Source organism: Meriones unguiculatus, chromosome 1 (assembly GCF_030254825.1).
Source record: "Meriones unguiculatus strain TT.TT164.6M chromosome 1, Bangor_MerUng_6.1, whole genome shotgun sequence".
Classification (NCBI taxonomy): Eukaryota; Metazoa; Chordata; class Mammalia; order Rodentia; family Muridae; genus Meriones; species Meriones unguiculatus.
In genome coordinates this window covers 104,021,269-104,046,112 of record NC_083349.1, presented here as the reverse complement: position 1 = coordinate 104,046,112, position 24,844 = coordinate 104,021,269, and the positions used below count along the sequence as shown (strand labels likewise).

At 42.8% G+C, this 24,844-nt stretch overlaps 1 protein-coding gene across 7 annotated transcripts in view; it reads left to right on the top strand.

Moving 5' to 3' along the window:
* The window catches only part of Ltbp1 (latent transforming growth factor beta binding protein 1), a 374,971-nt gene that overhangs the window by 149,077 nt on the left and 201,050 nt on the right, over positions 1-24,844 (top strand). For 4 of the 7 annotated variants that reach the window (XM_060364375.1, XM_060364381.1, XM_060364387.1 and 1 more), the window contains exon 5: positions 10,812-10,979. The exons of 1 other annotated variant lie outside the window; for it this stretch is intronic. In XM_060364375.1, the coding sequence (XP_060220358.1) occupies positions 10,812-10,979 (168 nt within the window). Of the gene's footprint in view, positions 1-10,568; positions 10,980-24,844 lie in introns of those variants that run through there. 2 more of the 7 variants (XM_060364408.1, XM_060364400.1) reach the window with 1 other exon arrangement.

Genomic DNA, 24,844 nt, shown 5'->3' with positions numbered 1-24,844 from the left:
CAAGACACTATTTATGGGAATGGTGAGTGATAGACCAATGGCAAATGTCTCCACTCACTTGCTTTTTGAAAAACAACAAATGTGGAGATAAATTAAACCTAATTCCATTCCAAAATTAAGGGACAGAAAATCTGAGTCACACAAGGCATATCCAAGCACTATTTCTGTAGGCAGCCTCTGCAGACCGGCCAGTTGGAGTGGGTATAGGCAGGTGAATGATGATTGCTTCATCTTGTTCTTCTCCTTGACAATGATGATACATACCATCTTGTCAGTTACTCTTCTGCCCCCTTTGTTCCCAAAGCCATGCTGTGGTGTCTGAAGTGTGTGCTTCAAGTACTGGCCTGAAATCATTGAGGGAGGTAGAGATTTTTTACATATGAAAAAAAATGCCATCAATGTTTTTTTTTTTTTTTTTTTCTCTATGGGAGACAAGCTATTTAAAATAACATCATGAATCAGAATGTCTCTTACTACCTGCTCACCTCCCCCAGAACCAAGCAAACAAAACAAAACAAAATAAAACAAACACACCCCTGGGTAAACTCCTAACTCTCCCTGAGTATTTTAGATCACGTTTATCGATTGCTTCCTACATCAAGCTTGAGAAATTGTTGTTGCATTTGACAGTGTGGAGGCCGTTGGTTATCTCCCTAAAGGCTTCTTCCCTCCTTCCCTCCCTCCCTCCCTCCATTCCTTCCTTCCTTCCTTTTAACTGACTCAAGACCTGTCTTCTTTGGAAGCTATTTTTCTTCAGCTTTTGAGTCACAGCGATCCATATCCCATTGTCCATTTTAGATGGGACACACTGGTAGGTCCTGGGAGGCATTCAGAGTTAGTGATGAGGTGGGGTCTTCCACATGTCTTCTGGACAGATGAATTCTGAAGGTAGTGTCAGAATGAACATCGTAGAACCTCTTGCTGTGATCACAGGGACACCAGGACAAAGATATTCACCCTGTTGCCGTTTCTAGTTAGTATGGGCTCAATTGGGGATCAGCACACGCAGTGATGTCTACCTCTGAACTGCAGTCCAGAATTTTTCCTGAATGTCGCTGGGTGTTCCTTGTCTCGAAACTGAAGAAGTACGTTTAGGTCACTGGTTCTCCTCAAGGGTCGATGAGGTTAAAGGAAACTATTTTACAAAGAGGTCAGAGAATGAAAATGTCAAAAAGTCATTAGTGTTTTGCTAGATCTCTGTTTTATGGCAGACTGTGTTTTTCTTCTTGAAATATTGGGCTAGCTCCTGCTGGATGAGTAAACTGTTTGTTGGGTAAGAGTCTTTTGACTGTAAAATATATTGTATCTTCAGAAATGCTAGATTTTATTCCAGGGATAAAAATAGGAATCTTTCTTCTATATGTAAAGAAGAAAATGGTATTAAAAGAGGTACAAGAAGGACAATGAAAGATCAAAGGAATGCCAAATTCTCAAGATGTGGCCCTTTAAAAAAAATGTGACATTCTCAAAAAATATTATAAATGTTTAAAGACTGGCTTTTAAAAAAAAGGCCCATCACAGCAGTAGAGGCTGGTGAGGCAGGATTAATGGTGAGTTCAGGGAAAACCATAGTTGTCACTCCTTTTTGGTTTGTGTGTGTGTGTGTGTGTGTGTGTGTGTGTAATTGTGGTGTTTATATATATTTATATACATGTGTGCATGTGTATGTTCATGTGCAAGTGTATGGGGACCTGAGGTTGGTTTGGGGTGTTTTCTTTCATTGTGTACTTTAGTGTTGTCAGGCAGGGTCTCTCCCTGCATCTGGATCTTGTAGATTCTGGCTTCTCTAACTCATCAGTTTGCCTTAAGGATTCCTTGTCTGTCTCTCACAAGTACTGGGATTACAGGTGAACTAAAATACCCACCAGGATTTTATTTGGGTTTTGAGCATCTGAACACAAGTCCTCACTCTTCTTGCCCCACAAACACTTTACCAGCTGAGCCATCTCCATTAATTCTTGATTCAAAGTAAAACAAAGATTGAATGCATGAGGTAGGAAATTAGACCTGAAATACATGGAGGCAGGGGTTGAAGTCTTTCTTCTTCATGCATGTACTTTTGGGTGGTCTGTCTCTCCGAGCTTAGAACCAGAGTGTCGTTGTCTTTTGGGGTGGATCTTATCACTGACTGCTTTGCCAAGAGTTGTTACATCTGGACAATGGTGTGCTAGCAGTGAATGAATCCTTAGTAAGTCGGATGACCAAACACCTTAGAGACCTCAGCTTTTATCTTTGAAATAAAAGGGGCTTTCTGTCATATGTCAGTATGATTTTTTTTGTATAATATGTTGTGAAATGTTGGTAGCAAAATTGTTTTTTGTTTGATAACATGCTGTTTCCATTGGTTTTATTTAATTTAAAAATTGTTTTACTTAAAAAATATCATTAGCTATTTTGGTAATGTTTTAATGATTTAGAGAAATGTTTTATAATAACTATAGGATTTACAGTTGTAATGGCTCCTGCTTTCTCTGCTTTGATGTGCTAGTAATTAAAGTATTTGTCTAGACGAAGGTATATATAGCAAATGAATTTTAAGAGTAAAGGTTTCACAGGTATGAAAGTCCTGTAATTCCTCACAGATAAATATTAATATTTATTTAATTTCATGTCATGTCCATTTTTCACTCTGTTGTTATTTAAGTATTGGTATGAGATGTCTTGTTTTCATTCTTTTGGTATTGATAAAAAGAAACTTACATCCATCAGAAAATGAAATGCAAAGTACAATTAGGCAATGTGGGGTTGTGTTGGACTTTCATCTTGGGTTGCAGTGAGACCTTCCTGATACTGTGATTGGAGAAGCCAGAAGAAAATGAAGGAAGGAACACTGTATGTGTAGAAGGCTATTCTCGCTGAAGGAACAAATGCAAAGACTGAAGACAGGGCTGTGTGGGTGTTTGAGGAATGGTGAGAAAGCCAGAGTGGCAGAATTGTCTTGAATTGGTGTGTTTGTATCTCTATATACACACATACGTTTATGTGTGCATGTATGCACTTATAGTGCTTTCCATATGATATGAGTAAACACACATACACAGGACTCAGGTGATATAGGCTGCTGTTACATGTTACTCCACAGCACTCCATGGATGGTGTCTAAGTCCAGGAAATAGGGTAGGATAGAGTCATCTATGAATTTAGTATAAGGAAGTGAAGGCTAAAAAGGCTGAGCTCTGGGGCTGTCTCTTGGGCTGAATCATGAGGATTAGAAGAGAGAAAGTCAAGGAAAGAGCCAACCATGAGAGATTAGGGTAACTTAGACATCAAATGAGGAATATATGTCACAAAAGAGAGGGTGTTATAGTGAGCCATTTATGGTAGATAAGAACAAGAAGCAGCAGAGAAATTTTTGCATTTGACAGTGTGGAGGCCACTGGTCATCTCCCTACAGGCAGGTAGAATGGAGAATTGACAGCAAAGCCTGGTTGGTTTCATCAAACTGAAGAGGAAATGGTAGGAGAGTTAGAAGACAGTTTTGTGTGCGGAGGGGGGCAGTAGAGAGACTGATAACATGACCACTGATAACATGACCACTGCGTGATATGGTTAAGGTTTTAAGAGAGACCAGAGAGAAAATGAAGCAGACTGAACATGGTGAGCACACTGGACATGGCCAGGACTAGGGAAGCAGAAAAGGAGAGAATAGTAGAGATAGTAAGATAGCAAGAGAGACAGGGAATAGAGCACAGCTGGGGGGGGGGAAGGAGGGGAAGGAGAGGAGAAATAAGAAAGAGTAAGTACACGTAAGAGACAGAGAATAAGTACAGTGGGAATAGTATAAGAAAGATGAGTAGGTAGGGAAAGGGAAACCTGTGAGCTGGAGAGAGTTTAGGATAGAGGGAAGAGGAGAGAAAGGTTAGGACACAAACATGGACTTATATCAAGGCACTTGTGATATGCTGGAGTCCAGCATGGGCTTTGTATACTGATAGGAACCTGAATAGCCATTTGTCCAATCTGACAAAAGTAAGAGAATTGACTCTTTTTTGGCAGATGGAGCCAGTTTCACAAGCTCCTGAGAAATCTTGGCTTTTATCTAATGACCAGAAAGCCTGTAGTCCAGGTTGGGACCTAGACTCAATCCTGGACTAAGTCAGTGATTCTGCCTTTTGGGGGAGGAATGGGTTACCTTTTGGACCTGACAGTTTTCTATTCTGGAGGTTATAAAAGTGCAACTGTGTCTGGAATAGAGTAGAACAGAATAGAATCACGTAAATATGAAAGCAATACACCATGACTGCAAGCCAGCGAATCTGGAATAGAGTAGAATAGAATGAAATTATGTAAACATGAAAACAATACACTATGATTGTGTGCTAATGAGGACGGAGGAGGAGGAGGAGTCTCCGAGAAGGCCAGGGTGTACAGGGTGGGTCTGGTGGTCAGGGGAGGGATTGACTTTGAGTGGGCTAACGTTCTGCATCAAGAGAAAGGCAGGGTGGCGCAGCCAGAGGTCACTTAATGACTGTGTGTCCTTAGATTCTCTTTCTTTTCTTGGTGAGATGTTAAGTGAGGTCATAAGGAGCCGGTGGGATTGGTAGATGCTGCACATCTCAAATAGGCATTCGGAGGGGCCATTTAGATTCATATTTTAAAACACCATATGTATTTGACTTTTGCATTGCATGCGCAAGTGGGCATGTGTAGGCAGGTATACATTCCTGTGTGTGTGTGTGTGTGTGTGTGTGTGTGTGTGTGTGTGTAGGACAGAGTTCAGCATCAGGAGCCATCAAACTTATCTTTTGAGATAAGATCTCTCACTTGGCTCTCACTGGAGCCAAGAGCTAGCCAATTTGGTTAGGCTGGCCAGGCAGTGAGCCTAGGAGATCCTCCTGTTTTCATCCCTTCAGCTTCGGGATTACAAGATCAAAGGCGCACATCCCCATGCACAGCCTTTTCTCTTCTTAATGTGGGTTCTGGTTCTGGCTCTCAGACCCTTATGTGTCCTGAGTAAGCACTTTGTCAAATGAGCCATTTCTCAGGCCCCTCATTTCTGCCTTTTGATTAGCCGTGTTCTCAGGCCATACGTAGGAATTTATTGTTTTGCTAAATGCAATTTTCTGCTTCTCTCTTTGTCCTTCCATAAGGCCATTTTTATAGCAGTGTATAAATGCAAGGAAATTTTATTTGTGTGTGTGCACTCAAGAGAAATACAGTTGTTGGTTCCTCCATTGTTTACTAAGGGAGAATTGGGAAGGGAGAGCAAGGGTCAACTGTCATTGGAGCTTAATCACCTCACCAGTGTGGCAAGAAGGTTCCTGTCCAAACTCACAGTAGAAAGCTCACTGGACATTCCTTCCTGGAAGGTTTTCTAATCCTGGGTATTACCCTATGAGGTAATGGATTGGATGTTAGTCCTGTCCACCTTGTTTGAAGAAGGTGAAACACTCTGTGGACATTGCTTTAACATTCTAGCAGGAGTTAAGTCTGGAGCTGAGTGGTAATGTCCTGTTGGACTCAGCAGCATCGGATGCTCTTAAGATTTGTCCTTCAAAGAACTCTTGGCTTTGAGGCAAGTAATGCACTGCAAGTGGTGGCATGACCTGTTGGCTCAGTCTCTCTCTCTCTCTCTCTCTCTCTCTCTCTCTCGGTGAGAGGAGAGGACATCAACCCATGTTGACTCAGCCTGTGTGTCTCTTTAGTTGGGCCTCAGTTAATGGCAGGGTGATAGCGTTCCATGGGAGGCTGCCTCTGATGGACACTGCCTGTGCTCACTGATGCCTGCTGTTTAATTTGGATGAGTGCTAACCTGCTGTTGCAGCATTCTGGGTGAATGCTAAGGAGGCCATATTTGTTCATGACATCTGCAGTGAGGCTTAAACTCGTTATGTTTATTTCTCTGGCTGCCTCGGTTTTTGGTCACATTGTGGTCCGATGACTGACTGAAAGATGGCAACTGTGCTCCTTTCTAGGCTGAAGTCCAGCTGTCAGGAACAGTTTCCATAGTTTTGAGTTTTCTCTTTGGGTAGCGGGTGTGCAGCACAAATGAAAGCTTTTTTTCTTTCTTTCTTTCTTTTTCCTTTTTCATTTTAAGATAAATCTTGGGAGGGTATCGGCTTTGCTTCCGCTGCACTTGCCACTTTGAACACCCGTGAGCCATGCCTCGGTGCCCGTTCTTGGAGGTATAAGTTCATACAGGGTCTGGCAAAAGCTGCAGACTGGATGTTGATTCCTGAGCGTCTTTGACTGACTGACTAGGAGGCCCGGCAGAGGTGCTTCCTGGCTTGAGGCAATCTCGACTTTGAGCCAAGGCCTCTAAGACTCAAGGTCTTACAGGGCTGGCTTAAGATTTCTGGGGCTGATTTACCTGCAAGGATCTTTTAAAATTAACATTTATTTTCTCTCAGAGAGAACAAGGGTGAAAGCTATCCAATGAGCTCCCTGCTAACTCCTGACTGGTCTCCTTTTTGGCTTCTTGGATTTATTGGTCCTTATCATCTAGGAGATGCCTTTGACCAGGGTCTTCAACCTTTATTAGCCAGGACCTGTACACTCTTTATGAAGCAGGGTCTTAGACAGAGATGACCTCCGGCAGCCTGTGAGTCCCAGTCCTATGAGGGGCTGGCTGGGTTATGACATCACTTTATTTGTTTAACATTTGCTAGCAACTATATACAAAACACAACAGTCTTCAGCCGTAGGTGACTCATGAGAATGTCTCCTTCGGAGGACAGCTCACATCCATGGTTAGTGACATCCTCCCGGACTCTTGGGTGGTGACGAGTGTAGCCTTTTATTCCTCACATCTGAGGAGTTTGGAGCTCTGAAGAGTGGGATACTGTTCTGTGTACTTTAAAATTTAGAACCCTTCTTAGGTGGGTATAAATGGTTTAGGGTCCTGGGGTATATATTTGAATCCACTCAGTGCTTATTGACATCCTGATAGGAATCTGAGTAACTGGTTAGTGTTAACTTTTTTTTTCTTTCTGATACTGGTTTTGGAGAGTTTGGTGTGAAAATCTCAAATGGATCTTTATGAAGAATTATATGCTTCAAGACGAAATGAAAGGACCCGTCAGGAATATAGGCGTCAATTTTGGAATTAGATTCTGGCAGAATGCTAGCAAAACACAAGGGAAAGCATGGAAAACTGTGTATCCTCTGCTTCCAGGACAATGTGAATGTTGCAAAAATCAAGATTAAGTCATATGAAACATTCTCTGCCTTTTGAAAACCCAGATGATCGGGGCCAAAAAATATATAATTTTTGGCAAAGAAATAGAAATGTTTAAAACAATGGGCCGGGGGACACTCAGGGGCCTCAGAAGTGACTCTGGTAGCTCCGAGGTGAGGCATCACTCACGACTTAGTGCTTGCTGACATTGGAAGTCTCAGTTCACCTAAACAGGAAGTCTCAGTTAGGTGACTGGACATCCGTATAACAGTTGCTGGTGCTAACAGGTGAATGCCAGAGAAGACAGAATATTTGACCCAGGGCTTTTGATGCCATTATTGTACTGTGAGCCAGAAGAAATACAAGTCTCTAGTCTTCTGATGAGAGAAGATGTCACCTGTGGGTGTGGACCCCCCCACTCGCACTTGTGTGTATACAGAGTATCCTCAAGATATTTGTAAGCGTGGCCCGATAGTGTGGAGCCCAAGCTGATTTGTTTGTGCTACTGTTTAAAACCAAAACGAAACCTGGGAGAATTCTGTTCAGCTGCTGACAGTATTCCATTGCATGATCTTAAATTGCTCAGGTAGATAGCTGGGAGTATTTATGTAAGTATTTAAACTCGTGGGCAGCAAAGTGTTTCTTTAAATAAAGTTTTGCTGGAACACAGCCACGCTCACCACTTGCATGCTGCTTTTCAAAAGAGTTCTGTATCTGTGTGAGGGGAGGGTCGGCTGTGAAGGATAGAAAGAGTCATCAGATCCCTTGGAGCTGGAGTCAAAGGTGTTTGTGGGCGTCCAACATGGGTACTGGGAACCAAACTCCAGCCCTCGGGATAAAGCAGCAAGCACTGAGTCATCTTTCCAGCCCTCCAAACTGCTTGGTACAGGTGCATTTAGGCTATGTCAGCAGAGTCAAATGGTTCTGATGGTGTCCTTTGGCCTGCATTCCTAAAATAATTACTGCTTAGCCTTCTATAGACTGTGAGCCTCTGCTTAAGTCCTCACAGCAGCTGTTTGTACAATGCCATTTTGAAGGATGCTGAAAGCCCTGTTTGCAAGTAAAATATTTTTTATTAAACCCTTTCCTTCCTTCCTTTCTTCTTCCTTCCTTCTTTCCTTTTTTCCTCTTTCTCCTTTCTTTAATCCCAATTTTCTTTTCTTTTTAAAAATCTATCTATTTGTCTGTCTATCTATCTATCTATCTATCTATCTATCTATCTATCTATCTATCTATCTTTCATTTATTACAATTTATTTACTTTGTATCCCGGCTGTAGCCCCCTCCCTCATCTCCTCCCTGTCCCACCCTACCTATCTTTTCTCCCCCATGCCCCTCCCCTAGTCCACTGATAGGGGAGGTCCTCCTCCCTTTCTATCTCACCCTAGCCTATTGGTCTCATCAGGACTGGCTTCATTGTCTTCCTCTGCGACCCCCTCCTCCCAGGGGGAGGTGATCAAAGAGTAGGCCACTGAGTCCATGTCAGAGAGAGCCCCTCCCCTCTGCTCAGATGTAGTCCATAGGCAGCTCATTCTCCAAGTTTTCTTTTCTTAAGATAGGGTCTGGCTATGTAGCCCTAGCTAGCTTGGTACTCATTAGGTAAAACAAACTCTCAACAATCTTCCAGCCTCAGTTTCCCAAGTTACAGGCATGCATCTTCATACCTGGCTTAAACAACCTGTCTTAGCCCATAGTGTTAGGACCCCTAGGGAAGGAAAAACATCCTTGGAAAACCATTTGAAAAGAACTGAGGGTCTTTTTTCTTTTCCTTCCAAGAAATCATCTGAAGCAGGCCAGCCCAGCTTTGAACTCTTTTAACTCTAGCCTGTGATGATGTGGCAGTTGGCTCTGGAGGGGCTACCGCACGTGGAAGAGGTGTTGGCTTGTGAGACAGGGAGACCCGCATTTGGACTAAGAAGGTTCTTCAGGAGCACATTTTAGTGTGTGATGAGTTTAGCGGTGCTTCAGGTTGCTTCAAGGACACACTTATTGGTGGACAGGGTGAGAACCTGTCATGAGACATGGTCAGATCCAAGCCTGGAGGACTGTTGGATGCTTGTAATCCCATCAGTGAAGGAGAGACCACTGCAGGAAAGCCTCGGAGGTTCCACTCCAACTTTGAAATTGTAATGGTTCCTCTGGTTCAACTTTGGTTTCTAGGCTAAGGTTTGAGGCGCACTTTAATTGATTGCGAGTCTCTAGAGACATCACCCTGGATGATTTTTATGAAAATACAGCTCTTGTCAGGCCAGAAAACTCCAGAGAGGGGAAGGGATAAGATTGGATAGGCTAACTGAGCACTGGCCCCCTTTGGAAATTCCATGAAGACTGGCAGGATAAGGACACTGTTTCTCAGAAAACTTAAACTGTCACTGTCATTGTCACTGTCATCAGTTAACTGCCAACAGCTCTACTTAATGCTTTGGAGCTGGGAAGGAGAAAGGACCTGAATGAAAGTACGTTACCCACACAGAACTCAAAATGGGGTAGTATTCTATAGTATAGAATTCTACAGTACATATATATGTATGTATGTATGTATAGCTGTGAAGAGCAGGCATGCTGAGGTTATGTAGTCTCAGTAGCCATAAATAGTGAGTATGGCTGTGTTCCAATAAAACTTTATTGACAAAGAGCAGTGGGTCAGGTTTGGCTTGTGGGCCATAGTTGGCCGGCCCTACATGCAGACTTTGAAAATTATGACTGGCTAGAAGATATCAGTTGCAATTCTTTCATGTTTTAGAGAAAATGGTGAAATGGAATGTAAAAAGTCACATGAGAACTGAGCCGGGATTCAAAACCACAGTGTAGTTTTGGCTCAGTGCCCAGCCGTATGATCCAGTGCTACCTCAACTAGCCGGTCAGATTATAGCATTGGGCTTTTAAGAAAGTATCTTGTGAATTCCTTCTTCAGGTGGTCGGTGTTCAGCGATGGTGAGAGCTCAGGCTATTTTAACAGAGGTGACCGTCTGTCCCCATAATTGGCCCTAACTTTCTCTTTGAGGAGCTCCGTGCACGGGAAAACAAAATACGGGTTTTAGGAATTCATATGTACCAATGATGCCCCTGAGTTGTGAGAAAGAAATGGGCTCCTAGAGCTGCGTCATAGGATGTGATCACTTCAGCTGAGGGTGCCAGGAGATTTGAGACAGATGTTTTCAGACATGCCGCATGCCTAAAACATTTCCAGGGGTCGGGCTGCAAACAGTGACTTAATAAGTGGAGAAACGGGAAAGTATGCGAGTTGAGGACACAGGGGTTTATTCAGCACGAGGTGCAGGGCCACCCCCCTTTGCCTCACATCTGCCTGTCGGGGTTGGCTCTTTAATGTGCCTTGCCCTGGATGTCGCTCTTTGTCTGCCCGTGAATAAAGTGCAGCATTGTGGTTAGTAATCCCACTCCAGTGACTCGACTTCAAATGTGGTTTTGGAGTGCATCCCGGAGTTCTGTTTGTTAAGCTTCCTACTCCTGTTTCAGAGACACCACTGGATAGAGAGCAGCGAGCAGCGCAGGCTTCCCTCTGCCTGAAACCTGTCGGGCTGTGGGCTCTCTCTTTCCCTCTCTTGCCCTTTTCCTTTTCTTTTCCTTTCTTCTTTTTTTTTTTTTTTTCTGTTGAAATTTTTTTTCCAAGGCAAGTTCATGGATACTAAGCTGATATGTTTGTTGTTCTTTCTCTGTCTGCCTCTGCTCCTAGTGAGTAACCACACTGGTCGCATCAAGGTGGTCTTCACCCCGAGCATCTGTAAAGTGACCTGCACCAAGGGCAACTGTCAGAACAGCTGCCAGAAGGGGAACACCACCACTCTCATTAGTGAGAACGGCCATGCAGCCGACACCCTGACAGCCACGAACTTCCGAGTGGGTGAGTTCCCCCGGGTCCCTAACCGTCCTTACCTCCAGTAGTTTTGCGAGATTCCAGCACTTGGATATCCGTTCGTTCGCTTGGCTGTCTCTGTTTGAACAGCTTTCTACCTCTGACAAGGAACGTGCTCCTTGTTTGAGGTCTTTTAAGCTGCTTTTTGAAATATATATATATATTTTTTCAGCCTGATTTTTAGCTTCTTGGGGAAATGGCAACTAGAATATTTCCTCTTGTGACTTAGCATCTCCTCAGCTGTGTGGTGAGGGGAGGGTACAGTGTGAGTTTCTAGGTGAGACCCGAATGCCTAGCTTCCGTTGCTTGGTTTCAGCTTTTACCAGCTTATTGATAAATTCGGTTTGCATTAGATTTGACTCTTGTAACCTGGGAAGTTGTAACGAAATTAAAAGTTTTCACTTTGTAAATGATGAGGCTCCTTATTCTTTTCCTCCTAAAGACTGTCAAAATCTGGACTTCAGTTTAGGAAAGGATGCAGACTTGTTTCTTCTGCCACGTGTCTGCTCTGCATCAGGAGACAGAGTTATAGATTGATGTATAAGATGAATTTGCACAAGAGAGACTAGTGGATTGCCATCAGCCCACAAAAACTTTAAATATACGCTAGTAGTTACTGACTGCGTGGACGGGATTTTTGCTTCTTTTAAAATTGTTTCTTTTCTGCATTTTTGTAAGTGGAGAAAGTACTGCGGTCTACTGAAAGCTGTCATAGTGCCATGCCATCATGCAATACAGTATTTTTGTCACTCAAAAAAAAGCCTTTTATTATTTTTTGACCAATTATGGCTTGCCATGTGTACTCAAATAATCCAGACACCCGTGTTACTTTCTGAGTTACTCACAAGAATAACTGAAATGTCAGACAGATAATAACACTGGCTAGATCTGGTCTTTTTATGGAATATTGCTGTTTAGTCTTGGGAGTGTGTGTCTGAGAGGTGCAGGAAAGGGATGCTATTTCAAACTGATTTTCTTTCTTTTTTTTTTTTTTCAAACTGATTTTCATCAAGACAGAATATGAAGGGCAGCCTGAAGCCCTGACTGGTGCTCAGGTTAGTCTGTGGCAATTGCAGAAACTTTAAATGAGGCTCAAGAAGTGTTATTGATCATCTGTACTTGGAAAGAAAGCATGCCTATGATTGAACAGGGTATTGTTATTTTCCTGGCTAGGGCTGGGGTACTTGGGGAGGTTTTAAGGAGGATTTAGCTTTTAGATGCCAAGTGGCATGTAGTGCTTAGCAGGCCAGGGAGCCCGCTCTCAGGCGAAGGGTGCTGAGCTGATGATCAGGCAAGTAGACTAGAGTCTTGGTTCTGTTGCTGTCCGGGGAGTCCACAAGACATGCCATTTAGGACTTGGGGACTCAGTTTTTCTCATCCCCTAAAATAAATGGGATTATATGTACTGACTCCTAAAACTTACCTTTAAAATATTACATTGTGAGGTTTATTTACTTATCCATTTATTTATTTATTTATTTATTTATCTGTTTACTTATTTATTTATTATTTTTATTGTCATATGGAGGTTGGACATAGAGCCTTGCGTATTACATTCTCAGTCGTCTTATGGCTTTTAATATCAGAAGTTAATAGTATTGTTTTTTTGGCCTTTTTTTTTTAAACAAGGAGAAGAAGGGGGAAAGTAACTCCTGGCAGGAGATACTAGATCTTGGTGCCTTTTCCTCTCATTTTACCTTTCTTGCTGCTTCCTCTTCATCATCATTGGCATTGTCTGAGTCCCCTGACATTTATGGCAAATGTTTACAGTAGCAATGACGAAGTAATTGAATGGGTAGTCATTTTTTTTTCTGGCTTGCAGTGTATTCATTTTGAAACTAAATATTTGAAGGCATTGAGAAACGGGAAGTCTGCTTGTTAACGCACGCCGCCGCACACTTTCCTTTTTGGCGGTGGCCCAATTGTTTGGGGGCAGATTACACATAGCTAGGTCAGAATGCAACGCACCACACAGTTACTCACAAGAGCGCTCAGAATCACACCCCAGCGCCGCCCTCCCAAAAGGATTGACATTGCAATCTGACTTTTCAAAAGTCTAAGTACAGTTGAAGGTTTTCAAGTTTTTATTCACAACGAGTAGTTTCACAACGGAAATCATGAGAAATCTTTCATTGCTTTCCAATGTAATTTTAGTCTTTGATTTTAGCTCAAATATTAGCTGGCTTGATGGGCATGATTTGTAACTTATCTTTACTGAAAAGAGATGGCTTAGCAAGCTTATAAAGTGTGATTCTTCAAACAAACAAACACACACACACACACACACACACAAAACCCTAAAAAATTATTTGCATGCTTTAGTATTTTTGGACTTTACTGGTGTAGTATAATTTTATTATCTATAAAGAGGAGTTTCCTAATTTATTTTCTCCCCCTGTGTACTTTTGTATAATGTCATACATCGTTTGACAAATAGGACATGTATAGAAAATAGTATAACTTGCAGAAAATTCAAGTGCTCATGACTTGCTAACAACTGGCTTTGGCTTGCTATAGTTAAGGGTACTGAAGGACTTGGCCTGGAGTGCTTTTCTGAGGAAAGCCAGACAATATAATTCAGAATTCAAGAGCCCTTTGGCCTCTGTCATAGCAGCTCCTCTCTGCAGCTGTGAAGGGATGCAGCCAGAGGCAGTATGTGAGAGAGCAGTTTCTGTGCCCCAGTGGCAGTTTGTATGCAGGGTTTATCTTAAGTTCAAGTCTGCGGATCCCTGCCCCAAAGGAGCCACAAACAGTGCAAAGAAAATCACATGAAGTTCACAGTTAGGATACCTGCAATGACACGAGCCACAGTAGAGAAAATTTGCAACATTTTTCTCATGATTTACATATCTTTGAGGGCAGTGGAACAAATCTTACCGTCCCCCAACTTTTGCCAGAAGGAAGCAGGCACAGACGGTTAAGTGAGCTGGGCTTAGACACACAGCCAGCTGCTTAGCTCAAAGTGGAACCATCGCTTTATGTCATTCACATACTTAATTCTCTGGAGTCTGACTTCTGGAAGAACCTCATGGAGTTGAAATATGTGAAAGGCTGCAGAGAGAGGTGGGGAGGTGGAGAAGGGAGAGTGAGAATGTCTGAATTAAGGAGGGAGACAGAGAATGTGTGAGGTAGCTGAACCTCGTACTTAAGGGCCAGAATCCTGACTTATAGCCATGCTCTGGTTCTGTGCTCTCTGTGGTCCCAGGTTACCCCATACAAACATGCAGAGGGTTGCTCTGTAGCAGGCTGTGCCTTGGATCCCTTCTTTATTCATGTGGCTTCTGAGCTGGCCTTTTGTGCTGTGCTGATGACATGTTGGGCTGGCAGGTGTAAGAGATGCAGGTACTCCTCTACTCTGGTGATGTAAACCTAATAATCTCTGCCATTGAGTGTGCAATGGGAGGATCAGGAAGTGGACTTTCTACTTTATGTGACTCTCAGAGTGAGGCCTCTGGGCTGTGGCTGTAGGTCAGTGGCAGAATGCTTGCTTAGCATGCACAAGGCCCCAGTGACCCAAAATAAATAAATATATGCATTAAAAATAAGGAAAAGAGTGAGGCCCCATGGAGGTGATTTTCAAGAGATGCAGTACTTCTCTAGCATGAACTCACCTTGTGAGAGGAAGATGGAGGGCAGAAGATTTACACTGAGTCACACTGTCTACAAAGTAGACTTCTAATTATACTCATATTTACTTATATACTTATATTTGTTTAAAGTGACAGCAATTTTATCTCTGTTTCTCTCTTTCCTCCACTTCTTTCTTTTGAAAATGAAAACTTACCTAACATTGAGCCAGTCTTTTCCATTCAATGTGGCGTTGTCAATGGTTTTTTAATGTGTGTGTGTGTGTGTGTGTGTGTGTGTGTTGTGTAATGAAAATCGGGTGTCTGTGAGTGAAGAAAGCAACTGAAGACTCACTGGCATCACAAACAGAATATCACAAAAACCGCAAAACCACCATTTGATGTGCCTCATGAAGGGACAGGAAAAGGGGCAGCAACTGCTCTGCATTCCGTTTATCCTGTGCGGGGTTTCTCTGAGTCTCTTGTCTCATGAACACCCATGAAGTAACACCATGAAGAAACGTGTTTGATCTTTTAGAGACCTTGTCCCCATCCGTTATTTCATTTGCGAGAACAAGGTGGTGGCGGCCGTAACCTGCGGCTGTGAGAAGCGGAGGCGTTTGTCCCTGACTGAAGCGACCTTACGAACCTGCTTTGTTGTAGAGCCGCAGTACCTCCAGTTATCTTGGGTTGCTCCCTCTAACCCTGCTTCACATGATTAAGCACGTGGCAGGGTCCTAGGTTTTAGACAAGCAGCTGTCTTGTGTTGCTTTGTCTGACCATGTATTAGTGGCGATGCATGGTGGGATACTAGGTTGTACAAGATGAACAAACCACACAGCTACTGCTCCGAGGAGGAGATGACAGAGATGCGCGCAGAGTCCTAGACGAGGCAGACTGCTCTGAGCAGAGCCCGGAAAGGAGGTGAGGCATTGCTTCCAGCTGGTGGAGGGTAATTGAAGAGGGGAGCCGTGTCCCTCTCTGCCTCCATTTAGCTCCTTTCCTCAGCATATCGTCACACAGGGTGTCAGTGTATGCTGCCTGCTTGTTGACTGACAGGGGCTGGAAAACTCTAAACATCATAAACTCTTCATATAAAAGCCAACGAGGGGCAAAGGGTTGATGTGGGGAGGAAGAATTTTAAATCTGGTGTGAAGAAAGAAACACGATCGGTTTGTGGAACTGAGAATAGTTTTCCTTAACAATGATAAACTACGAGTCCTCCAGGGAAGGCTGACTGAGTCCATACTGTGGAGCGCCTTCAGTTTCGAGCTTGGATAGTTGGACTTCCCTCTCTTGCTGCTCACTAAGGAAGCTCTCTGAAAGGTGATGCTGATACCTATCAATCATTTTGAACAAGAGAAAAAGACATGCTGCTCCCTGTTTTCAGGTGAGGAACTGGTGCTTTTGGAAGGTCACTTTCTGAGATAATGGCTGCCCATGGTTCTTTCTTTCACCTCATGCTCTGTGTTGGAGACCTCCCTACTTGTCTTAGAAGTCAGCTTCCTAAGACTGTGCTTCAGGAGAGGAGAGAGCAGTTCACCTTGCTGAATCCATGCTAGGAAGGTTCTCTTCCCAAGAAGGGAAGAAAATGCCTCTCAGTGAAGCAGTAAATAAACTGTCATAACAGCTCAGGGTGGGGAAAAAGAATTTTTTTTCAACTTTGTTAAAAGTTGAACCATTCATTCTTTGCCAGCTGTGTTGTGTTGGCCTCCTGAGGCTCATCCATGAAAATGCCTCTGGGTCATTCTGATTAACCAGAGACTGTATTTTCTTCCCATTAAATTTTATGGGGAATACTTTCTGGGTTTTAGAGGTGATTCGTTACAACAGTAAAACAAAGTGGTTGCCTTTCATAGGGCAATATAGAATGCCGAGAACCTTACCAAAGAAACTACTCCAAAATATATTTATTGTTGGCAGAGCATAATAGAACACACCTTTAATTCCAGCACTTCGGAGGCAGAGACAGGTGGATCTCAGTGAGTTCAAGGCTAGCTAGAGAATTCTAGGCTAGCTATCTGTCTATCTATCTATCTATCTATCATTTATCTATTATTTATAATCTATTTATATATATATCAATCCATCTATCTATCATCTGAAATTATTTTATTTCCTAATAATAAACACCATCATGTAGAATATTTCTATATTTACTTTAAATTGTATACTATCACTAGTGGTATTCTTTTTTTTTCTTTAAAAATTTTTTTTAATTTATTACCATTTATTCACTTTGTATCACAGTTGTAGGCCCCTTCCTCATCGCCTCCCAGTCCCTCCCTTCCTCCTTCTTCTCCTCCCATGCCCCTTCCCCAGTCCACTGATAGGGGAGGCCCTCCTCCCTTCCATCTGACCTAGCCTATCAGGTCTCATCAGGAATGTCTGTATTGTCTTCCTCTGTGGACTGGTAAGGCTGCTGTCCACCCCACTCCCACCCCAACTCATGGGGAGGTGATCAAAGAGCCAGCCACTGAGCTCATGTCAGAGACAGTCCCTGTTCCCATTACTAGGGCACCCACTTGGAGACTGAACTGCCATGGGCTACCTCTGTGCAGGGGTTCTAGGTTATCTCCATGAATGGTCGTGGTTGGAATATCAGTCTCAGAAAAGACCCCTGGGCCCAGATTTTTGGATCTGTTGCTCTCCTTGTGGAAATCCATCCCCTTCCAGGTCTTTCTATTTCCCCCTTCTTTCATAAGATTTCCTGCACTCTGCCCAGAGTTTGGCTATGAGTCTCAGCATCTGCTTTAATACCCTACTGGGAGAAGTCTTTCAGAGGCCCTCTGTGATAGGCTCCTGTCCTGTTCCCTGTTTTCTCCATTTTCTGATTTCTATCCCATTTGCCTTTCTGAATGAGGATTGGTCATCTTACTCAGGTTCTTCCTTCTTACTTAGCCTCTTTAGGTGTATAGATTTTAGTATGAGTATCCTATATGTCTAATATCTTATAAGTGAGTATATTCCATGTGTGTCTTTCTGCTTCTAGGATACCTCTCAGGATGATCTTTTTTAGTTCCCACCATTTACCTGTAAATTTTGATTTCCTTGTTTTTAATTGATGAGTAGTATTCCACTGTGTAAATGTACCACAATTTCTGTATCCATTCCTCAACTAAGGGACATCTGGGTTGTTTCCAAATTCTGGCTATTATGAATAATGCTGCTATGAACACCATTGAGCAAATGTAGCTGGATCTGGAGGTAGCATTATTCCTAATTGTCTGAGAAAGTGCCAGATTTATTTCCAAAGTGGTCTTAAAAGTTTACATTCCTACCAGCAATGGAGGAGGGTTCCCCTTTCTCTACATCCTCTCCAGCATGTGTTGTCACTTGAGTTTTTGATCTTAGTCATTCTGATGGGTGTAAGGTGAAATCTCAGGGTCATTTTGATTTGCATTTCCCCATTGACTAAGGACATTGAGCATTTCTTCAATTGTTTCTCTGCCATTCGATATTCCTCTATTGAGAATTCTCTGTTTAGCTCTATACCCCACTTTTTAATTGGATTATTTGATATGTTGCTTTTTAACTTCTTGAGTTCTTTATATATTCTGGATATTAGCCGTCTGTCAGATATAAGGTTGGTGAAGATCCTTTCCCAGTCTGTAGGCTGTTATTTTGTTTTAATGACAGTACCCTTTGCTTTACAGATGCTTTTCAGTTTCATGAGGTCCCATTTATGATTGTTGATCTTAGAGCCTGTGCTGTTGGTGTTCTGTTCAGGAAGTTGTCTCCTGTGCCAGTGAGTTCAAGGCTCTTTCTCACTTTATCTTCTAACAGTTTTAGTGTGTCTGGTTTTATGTTGATGTCTTTGATCCACTTGGACTTTGGTTTTGTGCAGGGTGATAAGTACGGATCTATTTGCATTTTTCTACATGTAGATATCCAGTTAGACCAGCACCATTTGTTGAAGATGCTCCCTTTTTTCAATTGTATAGTTTTGCCATCTTTGTCAAAAATCAGGTGTCCATAAGTATGTGGGTGTATTTCTGGGTCTTCTATTCGATTCCATTGATCCACCAGTCTGTTTCTATGCCAGTACTATGTAGCTTTTATTACTGTTGCTCTATAGTATAGCTTGATATCAAGGATGGAGATAATTCCAGAAGATCTTTTATTGTAGAGGAGTATTTTAGCTATCCTGGGTTTCTTGTTATTCCACATGAAGTTGAGAATTTTTCTTTCAAGGCCTGTAAAAAATTGTGTTAGTAATTTGATGGCAGTTACATTGAATGAAAGAACAATTCTCAACTTCATATGGAAGAACAAAAAACCCAGGATAACCAAAACAATCCTGTACTATAAAATAACTTTTGGAGGTAACACCATTCCTGATTTCAAGCTGTACTACAGAGCAATAGTAATAAAAACCACATGGCATTGGCATAAAAACAGACAGGTTGATTAATGGAATCAAATCAAAAATCCAGAAGTAAACCCCACACCTATGGGCACTTGATTTTTGACAAAGCAGCTAAAACTATACAATGAAAAAAAGATAACATCTTCAACAAATGGTGCTATTCTAACTAACTGGGTGTTTGCATGTAGAAGAATGCAAATAGATCTGTATTCATCATCCTGCATAAAACTCAAGTGCAAGTATAGCAAATACCTCAGTATAAAGCTGGATACACTAAATCTGATAGATGATAAAGTCTGGAAGAGCCTTGAACACATTGGCACAGGAGACAGCTTTCTAAACAGAACATCAACAGCTCAGGCTCTAAGAAAAACAATAATAAATGGTTGTAAAGGACACTATCAAATGAACAAAATGGCATCCTACAGAATGGGAAAAGGTCTTCAACAAACTTACATCTTGCAGAGGGCTGATATTCAAGATATATAAGTAACTCAAGAAACTAGACATCAACAAACCAAATATGGTGTACAGATCTAAACAGAAAATTCTCAACAGAGACGTCTCTAATGGTTGAGAAACACTTAAAGAAATGTAGAACACCCTTAGTCATCAGGGAAATGCAAATCAGAACAACTCTGAGATTCCATCTCACACCCATCAGAATGGCTAAGATCAAGAACTCAAGTGATAACACATGCGAGAGGATGTGGAGAAAGGGGAACCCTACTCCATTGCTGGGAGAGTGCAAACACTGTGGAAATCAGTTTGGCAGTTTCTTAGAAAACTGGGAATAGTTCTGTTTCAAGACCCAGCTACACCACTTCTGGGAAAATATCCAAAAGATGCTCCACTGTATTACAAGGGCACTTCCTCAACTATGTTCATAGCAGCTTTATCCATAATAGCCAGAAACTGGAAACAACTTATATGTCTCTCAATGTAAGAATGAATTAAGAAAATGTGGTACATTTACACAATGGAATATTACTCAGTTATTAAAAACAATGACATCATGAAAATTTCAGGCAAATGGTGGGAACTAGAAAAGATCATCCCGAGTGAGGTAAACCAGACCCAGAAAACATGAATGGTATGTACTCACTTATAGGTGGATGATGGCCATATAGTACAGGATAACCATGCTACAATACACAGACCCAAAGAAACTAAGTAACAAGGAGGGTCCAAGAGGGGATGCTTGAATCTCACTGAGAAGGGAAAATAGAATAGATATCGGGTTAAATGGAGGGAGAGAGCTATGTGGGAGGGGGGATCAGGAGGGCAACAGGAGAGGTCATGTTGTGGGAGAATATAAGGAGAGAGTTTTGGGAGAGAGATTTGAATCAGTAGTCGTGGGTGGGGGGAGTCAGTAGCTTGGATAAGCTAGAAATCTAGGACATTGGAAACTCCCAGCAATCTATGAGGGTGACTTCAGTTTAGATCCCTAGTAATAGGGGATATGGAACAGCCATTTCCTGTAAACAGAAAAGACTTCCAATGGAGGACTGGGACACCAACCCAGCCACAAAACTTTAGACCCTCTATTAGTCCTGCCTACACGATGTGCAAGAATAAAGATGGAACAGAAATTGAGGGAATGGCCACCCAGTGACTGGCCCATCTTGAGACCCATGCCATGAGTGCCTACCCCTGACACTATTAGTGATATTCTGCTGTACTTGCAGACAGGAACATAGCATAGCTGACCTCTGAGAGTTTTCACCAAGCCACTGATGGAAACATATGCAGAGACTCACAGGCAAACATTAGGCAGAGCTCAGGGAATCTTGTGGAATAGGGGGATGAAGGATTGAAAGAGCCAGAGAGGTCAAGGACACCACAAGGAAACCTGCAGAATCAACTAACCTGGGCTCATAGGGGCTCACAGAGACTGAACTGACAAAGAGCATGCATGGGCTGGAACTAGGCTGTCTGCACATAGGTAACAGTCCTGCAGCTTGGTCTTCATGTAGGACTCCAAAAAGAAGGAGCTGTTTCTGACTCTGTGACCTGCCTTTGGATCCCTTTCCCCTGCCTAGGCTGTCTTGTCTAGCTGCCACAGGAGAAGATGCAACCTGTCCTACTGCAACTTGATATGCCAAGGCAGGTTGATTTCTATGGGAGGCCTCCCCTCTTCTGAGGAGAAAGGGAGGATGAGGAGATGGGGGAGGGTCTGGGAGGAGAAGAGGGAGGGGAAGCTTTGATCAGGATATAAAGTAAATTCATAAAGTAAAACAAACAAACAAAAAACAAAACAGGAAAACAACCAAAAAGCACAGAATCTGAAAAAAAATAAAGAAAAAAATCAGAACGATTAAACAAACAAACAAAAAACCACCCCCCCCACACACACACCCCTACAAAATGGCATTTGGCATTCATTTGTGTTGCCAGCTACTTCTGGGCATGCAGCCTGTCCTGGAGTGTGGTTGATATACCCAGTAACACTCTATTGGAGAAAATTGATTTTTCATTTCCCAGCAGGTATGAACTTCAGATAGCTTCTAGGTTAGGAGCAGGTCTTTGTGTCACCTTCCGCTTTCAGTGCTGGGATTTTGTTTGCTTGAACCTATGCAGGTCCTGTGTGCTGTCACAGTCTCGATGAGTTTAAATGTGCATCTGTCTTGTGTCTTGATGATGCTGTGTCCTTGGAGTCATCCACCGTCTCTGGCTCTTACAACTCTCCACAAAGACCCTGAGTCTTGAGAGAGGAGGTGTGATAAAGACATCCCGTTTAGGGCTGAGCATGAGCCTGCTTTTTATTTGTCTGAACTATAGAGAGTGTCTGAAAGGGCCTCCATTAGTGGCCTTCAGTCAGACTCAGTCTGTCGCGAACCTGTGTCTTGGACCAGATTAGTGTCTGAAGAGCAGCCTTCTACGCAGAGGAGAGAAGTAAGCAAGTCCTGTGCTCTAGTGGAAAAAATTTAAAAAATAGAGAAATGGCCCTATAATCATGACAGAGGAAACTCAGTGATTTGCACCAGAAAGTTAAGGGATGCCCATACAAAAAGCTTCACAAAATAATGTCATCTTTTTCTTCAGTTTTGTTTTATATAGGATTGGTCACATGTCAGTTTGAGGTAAGCTGGCTTTTAATAAGGGGGTGTGATTTCTTTGTGAATAAAGTGTGTGTGTGTGTGTGTGTGTGTGTGTGTGTGTGTGTGGCATGTCAAAGGTAGGTCTGGCTGAAGAACAAATTCATGGAAGGGCAGTTCCAAGAGCTAGGTAAGGAGGCAGCGAGGTAACATTAAGAGGCAACATCCAGAGAAACAAGGTCATCTTTGATTGGAAAGAAAGATGCCCGGGCTGGGAAGGTGATGGGTGTCCCTGTAGTATTATCACAAAGTGCATCTGTAGCCAGAACAATTTTTAAAGCAACTTTTAGGAGAAGGAGGGCTCAGCTGTTTACTGTCTGAAGAAAAGCTCATGTGATTCTTGGGTTCTTTTTAAACAATTACCTGGCCTCTGAGGCATTTTGCTAGGGCAGCCCAGAAGAAATTACATGGTGTCATAGTGTGTGCCCTTTTTTACTTTGTCAGTCTGGCTAGGTAGTGTGTTCTCTGCAATCACGTGGATTACTTTTAGGACCTCCAGGATCTTCTGCCATCTGGTCCTTCGCTTTTATTATGACTGTGAGCCTTCATCCATGCTCGATGCTCTACTTCTGCCAAACTGAGCCTTGGGGTGCCAAATGTCCTCATTCTCGGGCCCTCCGTGCCTCTCCTCACATTGCTTCTTCTGCTCAGGCACGTCCCCCTACATCCGTTCCTCCCAGCTTATCACCTGTTTCACTTCAACAGGTGCTGGTCATTTTCAGTGTCTCCTGGTTCCCCTCTTTGTTGACATGCCTGTTTATTCACTGTACCTGGAGCCACTTGGAAACAGAGACCCGTATGCCTCACCACAGTATCCTGGAAGGTGGCACAGCACCTCATTCTGGTGATGCTCGGTGGGGTTAATATGTCAGGGCCTGTTCCATGTGGCATGAAGAGAGCTGTCTTAATCCAGTTCATTAATTCTGAAGAAATGTACAACCATGGAAGGAAAATGATCAGTTGAATAGTCTCTCTATAGTTTAGAGAGAGGATGGGAGGGGAAGACAGAGGGAGAGGGAAGGAGGAAGGGAGAGAGAGAATAAATGAGTGAATGAAATTCACTGGAAGGAAGGATATGTCAGTGGTACAGTGGTAGAGAACTTGTCTAGGTTGTTGGAGGCCCTAGGTTCAATCACCAGAACCAGAGGAAAGGAGAGGTCTACTGTCCATAATACTTTATGTGGAGATACATCTTTAACGCTAAGAGTACAGTACTTGCCAGTCATGGCAAACTACAGCTCAACTTCTGTACCTTTAGTACAGCTGCCCCTCAGTGTGGAATTCCTGCTCATTTCTCCTGTGGAAATACTTAGACTTCTTAGGCAGAACTCTAAGTTCTGTTTCGAACAGTGTTGTGCTGTTATTTTCTTTCTTGTTAAACTTTTAGCCATTCACTTAACATGTGGGGTCTAGTTCAGATACTCTATGAACTGGTCTCAGGACCCTGGTATTTTCCTCTCTCTTATTCTCAAGTTCCATGCTGTTAAGGTAGGGATCTCTGGGGAGATCCTCAGGCTCAAGGGGGGAAGCAGGCTGGAGGTAGACGTGGCTTCAAGGATTGATAAAAAGAACGGAATGCTTTTCTGAAAAAATATCTACTCCTCCTCTCTTGTAAACTCCATTACAGAGCTTCAGAGTAGAGCTTGGGTGAGGTAGTGGATGTGTTCTTGTGCTCGTTGCTCCGGGGGCCCAGATCAGCCATGCTTCTGTGGTAGTGGTCTCTTCATGTACTGGTTCCAACAGCAGAACGGGTTCAAAAAAGAAGGAAGGATAGATTTTCATTGCTGTTGTTGCTCTTTCCATTCTGCTGCTTGGGTCTCTCCATCCTTGTTAACATTTAGTCTTGCCGGGGCAGGTCTGAGATTGCACAGAGCACTGTCCTGTATCGTTATCCTGTGGTCTCCGTGACATGCCTCTCTGCTTGGACCTCGTGTATCTTTGAGGATTTCACTTGCTTACACAGGAAGTGCTTGTATGTTGCCAAGCCTGCTGGCAAAGGTGGATGAAGTCAAACACAATAATACACTCTGGAAGCCAGAGCTGTGGTCAGGAGGAAAAGTCATCAACCTGAAGAGATGGGAACATCTCCAACAAAGACTGATTGTTACGGTTGCCCCTAATCTGTATGCTTCGCTCTGCTGCCAGTTGTATAACTTCTAGGCTTGAAGGCTACAGTAAATTTAAGGAAGTTGGACATAAAATAGATACTGTAACACTTGCATGATGCAGCATTTACCTATGGCATATATTGGCATAGGAACTAAATTTTGCATCTATTGGCCATGCCTAGTATTTGTACCAATTTTTAACAATGAAGGCGCATGTATGTTTTTTTCCAAGTAGAGAGTGCATTTGCGTATTATTGGGAAAACATCCTGGAACTAACATCACAGATGATGTGAAAATGTTTTTGAGGGCAACCACACAATCATCTTCATGCTAAGCAGTCCAGGGACATAAAATAACTACCAAATGGAGAAGAATAGCTAGGAAGCTTGAGATTTATTCCCCCAAAGCCATATCACAAATACAGAAAATGGAAGTGCCAGCTGCCCTCCACTGCCAACTTAGTGCAATGTTGCATTGACACACTTGTTAAATCTTGATTTTCTGTTTAACTGAAGGAATGGCTTACTGCTCAACTTCATTATCTTGAATTTAGACCCAGGCAATAATTGCTGACAGACTGGCCCAGCTACATGTTAGCTTCGCCGGAGAGCTGGTGGAGGAATGTAGCAAAACCTAACACCAGCTTCTGCAGCCACGAAAGGTTTCTTCACTCTGAAGCCAAGCTCAGGATGCCCGGGAGATTCGAGAAGA